The sequence below is a fragment of the Schistocerca americana genome, chromosome 9 (genome assembly GCF_021461395.2).
Source record: "Schistocerca americana isolate TAMUIC-IGC-003095 chromosome 9, iqSchAmer2.1, whole genome shotgun sequence".
Lineage (NCBI taxonomy): Eukaryota > Metazoa > Arthropoda > Insecta > Orthoptera > Acrididae > Schistocerca > Schistocerca americana.
The window spans coordinates 193161419-193173574 of NC_060127.1; the positions used below are offsets into that span (position 1 = coordinate 193161419).

The following is a 12156-nucleotide window of genomic DNA, read 5'->3' on the forward strand; positions in this document are numbered from 1 at the left end:
AGAGGCATATAGGCAGTCATTTTTCCCTTCTGTTTGGGAGTGGAACAGGGAGAGAAGATGCTAGTAGTGGTAAGAGGTACCCTCTGCCACGCACGGTATGGTGGATTGTGGAGTGTGTCTGTAGATGTAGATCGACAGGAAGTGCAAAATGGCTAAGCAGAGATGGCTAGAGGACAAATGTAAGGATGTAGAGGCTTATCTCACTAGGGGTAAGATAGATACCGCCTACAGGAAAATTAAAGAGAACTTTGGAGAAAAGAGAACCACTTGTATGAATATCAAGAGCTCAGATGGAAACCCAGTTCTAAGCAAAGAAGGTAAAGCAGAAAGGTGGAAGGGGTATATAGAGGGTCTATACAAGGGCGATGTACTTGAGGACAATATTATGGAAATGGAAGAGGATGTAGATTAAGATGAAATGGGAGCTACGATACTGCGTGAAGAGTTTGACAGAACACTGAAAGACCTGAATCTAAACAAGGCCCCGGGAGTAGACAACATTCCATTAGTACTACTGACGGCCTTGGGAGAGCGAGTCCTGATAAAACTCTACCATCTGGTGAGCAAGATGTATGAGACAGGCGAAATACCCTCAGACTTCAAGAATAATACAATAATTCCAATCCCAAAGAAAGCAGGTGTTGACAGATGTGAAAATTACCGAACTATCAGTTTAATAAGGCACAGCTGCAAAATACTAACGTGAATTCTTTACAGACGAATGGAAAAACTGGTAGAGGCCGACCTCGGGGAATATCAGTTTGCATTCCGTAGAAATATTGGAACACGTGAGGCAATACTGGCCTTACGACTTATCTTAGAAGAAAGATTAAGGAAAGGCAAACCTACGTTTCTAGCATTTGTAGGCTTAGAGAAAGCTTTTGACAATGTTGACTGGAATACTCTCTTTCAAATTCTAAAGGTGGCAGGGGTAAAATACAGGTAGCGAAAGGCTATTTACAATTTGTACAGAAAGCACGTGGCAGTTATTAGAGTCGAGGGGCATGAAAGGGAAGCAGTGGTTAGAAAGGGAGTGAGACACGGTTGTAAACTCTCCCCGATGTTATTCAATCTGTATATTGAGAAGCAGTAAAGGAAACAAAAGAAAAATTTGGAGTAGGTATTAAAATCCATGGAGAAGAAATAAAAACTGAGGTTCGCCGATGACATTGTAATTCTGTCAGAGATAGCAAAGGACTTGGAAGAGCAGTTGAACGGAATGGACAGTGTCATGAAAGGAGGGTATAAGATGAACATCAACAAAACCAAAACGAGGATAATGGAATGTAGTCGAATTAAGTCTGGTGATGCTGAGGGAATTAGATTAGGAAATGCGACATTTTAAGTAGTGAAAGAGTTTTGCTATTTGGGGAGCAAAATAACTGATGATGGTTGAAGTAGAGAAGATATCAAATGTAGACTGACAATGGCAAGGAAAGCGTTTCTGAAGAAGAGAAATTTGTTAACATCAAGTACAGATTTAAGTGTCAGGAAGTCATGTCTGAAAGTATTTATATGGAGTGTAGGTATGGAAGTGAAACATGGACGATAAATGGTTTGGACAAGAAGAGAATAGGAGCTTTCGAAATGTGGTGCTACAGAAGAATGCTGAAGATTAGATGGGCAGATCACATAACTAATGAGGAGGTATTGAATAGAATTGGGGAGAAGAGGAGTTTGTGGCACATCTTGACAAGAAGAAGGGACTGGTTGGTAGGACATGTTCTGAGGCATCAAGGGATCACAACTTTAGCATTGGAGGGCAGCATGGAGGGTAAAAATCATAGAGGGAGACCAAGAGATGAATACACTAAGCAGATTCAGAAGGATGTAGGCTGCAGTAAGTACTGGGAGATGAAGCTTGCACAGGATAGGGTAGCATGGAGAGCTGCACCAAACCAGTCTCAGGACTGAAGACCACTATCACAACTTGCACACTGCAAATCACAAAGCTGCCACAAAAATCATGAACAAAATAGGCCTACAACTAAACACAAATGCTGAAGCTGAAGTCCCATGAACTTACTTCTACTCATTTTGTGTCTGGACAAAAATAAGCTTTTAAAATAAAAATGTCTATTAATATTTAGAAGTCATTTATCAAGTAAGACAGTCACCAACTAATAATCCGTTGACAGTTTGTATGAAGCTGTTACATATTAACAATATACACTGTGGTGACAGAAGTCACAAAACACCTCCTACTACCATGTCGGACATTTGCTTGTCCGGCGCAGTGCAGCCACTCGACATGTTGCCGGGAGTGCCCTGTACAAATACTGAGCTGTGCTGCCTCTATACGTGCCAAAGTGTTGCCACTGCACGATGTACACAAACTGACCACTCGAATATGTCCTGTAAATGTTCCACGGGGTTCACGTGGAGCGATCTGGGTGGCCGAACATTCTTTGAACTGGCCGCGAACGGCAGGGGCCCGACGACATGGCACACTGTTGTCGATAAAAATTCCGTCCTCGTTCGGGAACGTGAAGTCCACGAACGGTTCCGAACTGTCTGCAATCAGTTACATTCCGTGCAAATGCGGCCAACGACGTAATTGAGCCACCGTGAGCTCGCGCGGTGCACCGTCGACAACTCGGGTCTGCGGCTCTGTGGCGTGTGCGCCACACTTGAACCCTACAATCGGCTCGTACCGTCCAGAGTCGGGACTCGTCCGACCAGGCCACAGTTTTCCAGCCGTCGAGGGTGTAACCAATACCGTCGAGGGCTGGGGAAAGGCACCGCAAACCACGTGCCGTTAGCGGGGGCACTCGTGCTGGTCGTCTGCTGCCATAGCCCGTCAGTGCCCAATTTTGCCACACTGTGTTAACAGATACATTCCGCGTACATCCCACACCGATTTCTGCAGTTATTTCACACAGTGTCACTCGTACGTTAGCAAACTAACTAATGCTGCTGCTATCCGTTATTAAGTGAAAGCTGTCAGCCACTGTGTCATCCACGGCGAGAGGTAACACTCAAAATTTGGTATTCGCAGCCTGCTCTCGGCACTGTGGATGTCAGAATATCAAATTTCCTAACATCTTCCAAAACGGAATGTTCCATGAGTCTAGCTCCGACCGCAATCATCTCTGCAACCTATTCGCAGGAATTGCCCAAGTGCCATCTGTGTACGTGTGTATCACTATCCGACACCTTCTGTCACCTAAGAGTTATGACTTAACAAGCTTCCTTGCAATTACTAAACAAGTTTACAAAAAAATTACTTTCTCTCGTCGACGAGAGACAGCCTAGTCACTGCGACACAAAACTGCTTAATAGCTTTTTAAACAGTTGCTCTGCTTTCTCACATAGTGTAAACGTATACACAAATCTTACCTTGTCAACTGATACTTGCTCAACAAGCAAGTGTGAAACATTTTGGAACAGCAGCCGAGTATATCCAAAATCTGTGCTGCGGAATGCGGACCATTCGGGAGCTGGCAGCACGAAGGGGCTTTTCCCTTCCCAGCAGCCCTGCAACAGATATTTGTTCGACGCGTGATAGAAACCCGAGGAATATTAAAACATTGTAACATTTTAGTTCATACGATGAATAAAAATAATTTTCTGGGAAATAGCAACATAAAAAAAGTTTCCAGTATGGACAAAACAAATAGAATGCAACAACAATGTTAAGCCTGCAGACCAACAGCTGGCACTGTAAGCACCAAAACGTGGCAGGTGGCTGCTCCTCAGTTTGCATCTCAGAGGCCCAACTTGAAGGATAGCATGCTGCTGGTGCTCTTTTACAAGAACAGTGACTGCGCACCAGTAGACCTGTAGCAGTTCCAAATACTCGAGGGTAAAAAAAAAGGGCATCGGTCCGATGTCTGCCGAAAGGTCTGGAGAAAATGATTAAAATATCTGAGAAGAGAGGTCCTTTTGAAGTGCACGACAGAGGGAGGAAAGCGACCGATCCGACACCTGTCGAGGAAGTGGCCGCGGCATTATGGGGAAGGTCGAGCGGTGCTCTGCGGACACACAGTGTGTGGGGAATTGCACGGACGTCAGACACATCTGCGAGCACAGTGCAGAAAATCCAACAAAACGTTCTGAATTGATATCGGTACATAATCACCCATGTCCGGAAGTTACTTCCTGCTCAGCTGCTCGTGAATCGAATGTCCACTCTGGAATTTCTCGTTCGGACGGTAGTGGGCAGCGAATGGCTGTCGAACATTCCGTGTACAGATGAAGCCCCATTTCCACCTCCCACCACACGTCAATATTCATCTCCTGGCACACGCCAATATTCAGAATTGCAGAATACGGGCGACAAACAAATCTGGAAGCGCTTCGACAGGTGCCACCTCATTCTGCGACAGTGACCGCGTGGAGTGGGTCGACAGCACCATTTATTGTAGGGCTCTATTTTTTTGAGGAAAAGAGTCCTGCATGTCCTATCACCGGCTAGCACTACAAGTGTCTTTCGTGCATCAAACCTCCGACGGCACGGATATGTCGGTACCATCATTTTTACGCGAAATGGCACTCCTCCGCACATTACGCTGTGAAGCAGGTGCTGCAGAGGCATTTCGTAAATGTTAGAATTATCGGCCATCATTTCCCTACGGCCTGGCCGTCCATATTGTCTGGTTTTAATCCGTGTGACTTCCGGTTGTGGGGTTTTCTGATAGATGTGGTCAGTGCTCCAAATCCGAACTGAGCTGAACTGAAGGCACGTACTGCTCACCGCTTTCCGAATGCGACCCTGGAGACTGGCAATGGAGGCCGAACCTTCGATAATTCTAGTCACCCGTGTTGCCGAAACATCAGCAAAATTAGCAAATCGACACTGGTCGAAAATCCTGAGATGAAAGCCAGCAGACGATACAATGATCTTGCATTTATATGAGAGACTGTACACGGCCACCTCCAATTTTTTAAACAAAAGGGAGATATGAGACACACACTTGCAAATTTTTTTAAAGTACCCTCTAGCAGTTTACCCCAGAGGCGCCTAATGGCAGCCACGTGATGAGAGAAGAGGCCTGATGTCAAACCTAAGAGATCCGTCTAGTTCACGAATACTTCTCTCAGAACTCTCGAAAACTCTGCTCAGTTCTAAATTTACTGAGAACAATGACACACTAGATGTAACTGGAAGAGCTAATTCGTGACTAGCCTTCCAAACTGATTTCTTTGCACTAGGTGTTAAAGACTCTCACTCGTTCTATACATTCTCCGGTCACTCTCTGTCGTTCCGTGTTCTTCACTTTGTGCACATGAATACAAACAAAACCGAGTTGCCCTCCATTAACTGTATTATTTGTAAGTGTAGGTTGAATGTAATAAATGCTACAAAGCCTTAAATCCTGTATACCCATTTTGAAATGCCCTGTACTGTGAATCCATATTAACTGTGATTAAAGAAAATCATGTTGGAATGTCAAGACCAATGTAAGCGTGATGCTCTTTCCTGTATTACGATAAACAGTATTTCAAGCTAAACATAATTCTTGTGAAACAGAATGGGTGCTCACTGACAATCAGAAAAATATTCAATAACAATCAATTCTTTCTAATTAAAGCACGTAATTACTTTGTTCCTTGCCGAGTGGACGATATCATTACATCAAAACCTTGACAAATGTGTACGAAATTAGTTACTGAAGAGAAAACTTACTGCCGAGCCTGTAATGATGTGTACAGGTGCCCCCGGATTGCGATAAGGTTCTTCGATACTTCCATTTTTCACCTCGTGGTTGTAAACCGGCCACAGTCGTTCGTAGGAATGTTGGTGACCCCACAGTAGGAGATCTACACCATACTCGTAGAAAAGGTTCTCCAGTCCCAATCTGCAACACAAAATATTTTGTAATACGGTGAACCTCAATACTGAAGTACAGGAGAAATATGTGAAAAGACACACTAGATCTTGTGTACAAGGCAGGACTTGCAGTAGCAGAGATGGTGGTATAACCTCCCACTGGCAATGAGGTCTTTGGAAATGAAACAAATGCTCAGCCTGAACAAGGATCAGGAAGCAAATCTGCCATTGCCTCGATACTTAGGTAACATTTGTTAGGCAAATATATGAGTCCCCAGAGGTATAGTATTTAACAAAGTGAATTGTAGACCTAGCCGTAGCTTGTGACTAGGTACAACCATGTTCCTGTTCAAAATAGGCCACACTGCCTCGCAGCGCAAGTGATTGTTGAAAACAACTGCGTGGCAGCAGTGACTGCTTGTTGTTAATAGCAGAAAATTTGGAAATTTACTGATGATGACAAGGGGAAAGAAGAGAATAGTGTTGGCACAAAAAGGTGATGTCACATGCAAGCAAAAGGTTGAGTAAGTAAATGGTATGTAACTTGCAGCAGGATGGACATGTTGCTGAGCGCAGGGGGATTTTAAGTATGTGTCCCAAAGAAGAAGAAGCAGCAAAGAACAAACAAATACACACACACATCAAAAAAAGTTTTGCATCACGCCGGTTCTCAGAACTCCTAAAGATAGACACTAACACAGTACCACAGTCCCTTAGACTGTTCAGAGATGTCACTAAACCTGCCCAAAGATGTAAACAACCATGCATGAGCAGTGCCTATAAGATGGAGGGGGTCTGACAGCCAATCAGTTCCAATCATTCCACCAGGAAGGAGCTACACGGCTCGTGTTGTTTGTAGTTCTATGCCTTAGATACACTGTACGGCGAGTGCATGAAGTTGGAGGTTGCCTGTTGTTTTGGGGTGGCATTATGTGTGGCTGACTTACACCGCTGGTGGTCGTGGAAGGCACCGTAACGGCTGTACGATACGTGAATGCCATCCTCTGACTAATAGTGCAACCATATTGGCAGCACATTGGCCAGGCATTCGTCTTCATGGACGACAATTCACACCCCCATCGTGCATATGTTGTGAATGACTTCCTTCAAGATAACGACATCGTTCAACTAGAGTGACCCGTATCGAACATGTCTGGGATAGATTGAAAAGGGCTGTTTATGGACGACGTGACCCACCCACCACTCAGAGATCTACACCGAATCACTGTTGATGAGTGGGACCAACAGTGCCTTGATGAACTTGTGGATAGTATGCCACGACAAATACAGGCATGCATCAATCCAAGATGACGTGCTACTGGGGAATAGAGGTACCCGTGTGTACACCAATCTGGACCACCACCTCCGAAGGTGTCGCTGTATGGCGGTACAACATGCAATGTGTGGTTTTAATGAGCAGTAGAAAGGGCAGAAATGATGTTTATGTTGATCTTTATTCCAATTTTCTCTTCAGCCTACGGAACTCTAGGAATCGTGGTGATGCAAAACAGTTGTGTGTACTATTAATAATATGTCTAAATGTGTCATTAGTAAAATGTATCGTCTATTTTTGGCAAATTTCACATCTATTTTTGCAAAATTTTTGTCTAAATGGTTTTTGTTTACAAACAATTAGCTGTTCAAAATGGAAATGTTGTCACACGATGTCTAGCCTTGGGTTGATTGTTGAAAGAAGAAGAAGGTGAGGGCAGTGGAGATCGAGGAGTTTTTTGATTGAAATGTTTGTTTTAGTAAAAACTGCAACTTTTTTTCCAAATAGGTCTTTGCTTGTTTTCTTCTTTTGGCTCGATTTTAACTTTAACCAAATGGTTGTTTCTGCTGAGAAGGAGTGGCACTTTACTGCTGGTGAACCGAGTGCTTCTCTGATTTAAGATGTTTCTTGAAATTATTTCTGTCATCCCATTCAATAATTACATAATCTGCAGAATACTGATTTCTACCTTTTATGGGCATTGATAGCTGTGCAACCAATACTTGACAACATTACAGATTGAACCTACAAGGTACTTAGCTTACAAGTAGAACCAAAATTAACTATTCACACATTAGGGGGAGACTTTCAGTACAGTCAAAATACGTTTATAGGTTCCGTTTTCTTATCACTCTAGTGTAGAGTGTGGTCACTATAAACTGGCAGTCGGTCGCGAGCATAAACAAACTAGAATTATGACCCGATTACGAAGTTTTCTCCAATGGGGTCCTCGCATAAAAAGTTCTGTGCGAAATTCAGGTAAAGACCTGAGCTTTCGACGAGTGTCTCTCTAAGTCTTAGCCCCTGATACGACAATGGAGGAACTCTGGAAAGCTCGAGAATTTATCTGAATTTGACGTGGCAAGTAAACTGAGAAGTTTTAACGATCACCAGAGTGGAGAGGAGAGGTGCAGGGAAATGAGACCTGCCTCCCTTGCACATGGCTGTCAGTCTACACCTGTGTTTCTGTGGAAGCAGAACTGAGATATGTTTGTAGGGATTGCCAATATTGCCAATCCCTTGTAGTGTCATGATAGTTACAATTCGAATACAGTGATGGATGAAGATTAGTCTCCTCACTCATCTCAAAATAAGAAAGAAAACAATGAGCAATGCACAACAACAAAGCTTACGGTAACAGTTACCGTGCAGTTGCTTACTGATGTCGGCAGTGTCACAAATGAGGTAGTTCTGGCCCCACCTCTACTGGGATTTGATGCACCAACTGTTAAAAAAACACACATCCTAAAACTGCCACATAAAAGTGTGTGCAATATACCAAATTTTGAACTTTATTTCGTTGACAGGCATGTTCTTTTCAGACCGAGATGCTAGGCCTAGTGTTGAGTTTCTATGTTGCATTATCAGGCATGTATCTCATACAAACCATTCAACCGACATCAACCGGCGTGGCACTAGATAAAGTGCACTGCTACCTTATTGCATTTGTGAACTTTCTTCTGTAAACACTATCTTAAGCAATCATCTATCTAAATTGCAAAGTACAAGTAACCAAAAATTTGCTATATTTTCGACAATTATAAGCAGAAAATAAACCTATTTCCAACTGTCTCTGATAAAATAATTAATACGGATATAACCCATTATAAAATAACATTTATTACATAGTTTTGCATTTTTGCACAACTGCAGCACCAGAGGTCAGGCTGTATGGCATACGAGCCTATTGTTACAAGATCTGTTCTGCAGCCTACAGCCTAAAGCCTGTCTCACGGTTTGCTAGATGTCTTAAACAACTGCCAGCTAGCAGGCAGGGGTGACCGCTACCTCACATGCTGAGCCTTCCACACTGTGCACGATTCAGCACGTAAACTGGCTGGCTGGCTCGCTCGAGTCTGAACGGCAGGTGTGTGAGCCGCCCGAACTACAATTTTTCTTAACCAATTAAAAAGGAACTATTTGGTAAAAAGTTTGATTCTCACTCATCTTATAGCTTTATTCACCAGCTTCGTGATTAACTATCATTTCATTAATGGTCATATTTATTTCGATATTTTAGGATTAAACAATCTACTGAGAGAATTTAGGAAATTTTGCAGTGGAAAATAGAGGTCACTATGTATTTGCGTTTGGTACATGTTAGGTCATACGTTGCTGCATATGAAATGTAGCTAATGTACTGAATTTTCCTTTACACTCTGAAGGATATTGCTGTCTATTATCAATCTTGATAAAACGGATTGTGTTTAATTCACTTCATCTTGAACTTGTGAGCCAGCAAAAAAGCCAGAAGGAAATAGTCACGAAGCTCTTCATATCTTGTAAGCAGTTTCTGATACTGAAACAAGATTTTGGCAAATGCAGCATGTAAAGAGGGCAATCTTGATAAAACGGATTGTGTTTAATTCACTTCATCTTGAACTTGTGAGCCAGCAAAAAAGCCAGAAGGAAATAGTCACGAAGCTCTTCATATCTTGTAAGCAGTTTCTGATACTGAAACAAGATTTTGGCAAATGCAGCATGCAAAGAGGGGAGTATCAAGCTATGTGATTAATTTGCCGAAACTTCCACATCTACCGTGACATTCGAGTGACTACAAATTTTTTCGATGAAATGGTGTAACATTGAAGTGTCCTCTATATCTGTTGAAACGAAAATTACAGTGCGTTTGGAACAACACAAATTTGGAAATTTCACATTATTTTTATGCCGAGAATGGGCATTTTCATAAACTACTGACCTGTCTTTCCATCAGTTACTGTTTAATAATTCTGTTGCAATTTAAACTGCATTAAAATGTTAGTGACATTAACTCTGCTGTGTTTTGGCCAAAGTAGCAGATTTGAATATGGCAACAAGGTAACGTAACTAAAAACTCACCACTGATAATGTCTCTCTGAAGAAAATTAAAGGGAGTAAGAAGAGAAACAAAAATAAATTGACATTTCTGTTGAAATTTCAGTGGAATGCTAACCCCAATGTGTGTTTAACAATGAATAATGTGGCTTGACACTGGTCAAAGAATTTAATTTCTTTATCACAATGATCTGAGAAACATGAAAACAGTCACCTACCTATCAAGGTGTAAACAGATAAACACTATTGTTGGATGTGATGACTATCTTTGACACACTAAAAGATCCCTCATTCTGTATAGAGAGAGGAAAGAAACGATGACACGCTACGTACTATTGTTTTCATATTTCTCAGATTATTGAGAAACATAAAATCCGTAGCCCAGTTTCAATCCACATCATTTGTTACTAAAATTACACTGGTTATAGGATTTTGCTACAATTTCAAGAGAAGTAGCAACTTCTCTTATTCAGAGAAACATTATCAGTGACGTGTTCTGAGTAATACAAAAGACTTCTTTTTGCCATTTAATCAGTTTCTTTCACCAAAATACAGTGAGTTTATAAATATTCATTTCTGATGCAAAGACATGTCAATAGTTTATGAAACTGTCCATTCTTCGTATAAAAATAAACTATATTTCTTGACACATATTGTTCCAAACCCACAGTAAATCTCATTTCAACAGCTATCAATGGCACTTAATTATATATCATTATTTCAGCAAAAAAATCTGTAGTCACTTGAATATAGCAGTAGATATGGAAGTTCTGTATATTAATCATATGCCTGAACACTCTCCTCTTGTGTACTTTCATTTGCAAAATTCTTGTTTCAGTATCTGAAACTGTTTACGAGTTACGAGAAATTCTGTGAATATTTCATTCTGGCTTTTTCGCTGGCTTTCTAGTTCAGGATGAAGCACTTTATATGTGATCCATTTTCTTGAGATTGGTAATAGAGAGCAATATTATTCTAAGTGTAGAGAAAAATTCAATATGTTAACTACAATTCATAGACAGCAGCATATGACATAACATGCACCAAACGCAAATTCATAGCGACCTCTATTTTTCACTGCAAACTTTCCAAAATTCTTGCTGTAGTTTACTTAATCCTACAATATCACAGTAAATATGACCATTAATGAAATGACACTGTTATATGGTCAGTGCACTATGGTTTAACTTTCGATAAGCCTAATTAATAAGCTGCAGGCAAACATCCACATACTGCTGTAATAGTTTACTGTTTAACATCTACGAGCAGTAAAAGCCTAACCACACAATTCACAGTCTTCCAAATAAATTGAACAGACACTGTCAATGCTATTACATGCTGCCTATTGGTGTGACACTTATTTCACGGTTAAGTTTATGCATTGTTGTTGTTCAACCAACACAGGTTTCTTGGCTGAAGCTACAGATTGTTCGAAGTTAAATTTACAGAAATTACAATTAAAACTTAACTCATTAAATTAACTGAATACATTGAAAAATTGGTTCTTTTTAACAGTTCCTTCTACTATGAGAGTTAAGCCAAATTATTTTTTTAAATCATGAAATTAACAAATATCATTATGCAAACAATACTTTTGACAAAACTGTTAATTACTTTGGAAATAATTAAGGACTAGCTTTGCTAACATGTTTTCGAATAGAGCCAAACAGATCCTTTAAGAATACTATTAGTTGTTCCTCCAAATGTTTAGAATTACTACAGAATTTACATTTGTTTGCAAGTCAACAACAGAATTTAAGTTACAAAACTATTACCGATTTCACCCTATAACAAAGATACTAACTAGAAATAGTCACAATTAATTAGAAAATCAATTACACAGATAAAACTATCCACAAAATTAGATCTGGTGGTATATTCTTGAAGACTAAGGGCCAACCTATTTCTTTTATGAAAATGCAGATTATACACATGTACATTAATGGTAATTAGTTAAAAATGAATTTTAAGGAGGCAGATGCCAAAACAAGAGGGGAAGTAAAATCTGTGAGAATCTTTTTTTTTTTTACCAAATAGTTTCTTTACAATCATTTGAGAAAGATTGTAGGTCGGC

General features: G+C 40.8%; 1 protein-coding gene across 1 annotated transcript in view; it reads right to left on the reverse strand.

The window, feature by feature from the left end:
- The window catches only part of LOC124551373 (acid phosphatase type 7-like), a 196936-nt gene that overhangs the window by 28264 nt on the left and 156516 nt on the right, over positions 1–12156 (reverse strand). Inside the window, exons 8-9 of the mRNA XM_047126413.1 lie at positions 5630–5801; positions 3340–3477 (exon numbers count right to left, since the gene is read on the reverse strand). Of these exons, the coding sequence (XP_046982369.1) occupies positions 3340–3477; positions 5630–5801 (310 nt within the window). The remainder of the gene's footprint in view (positions 1–3339; positions 3478–5629; positions 5802–12156) is intronic.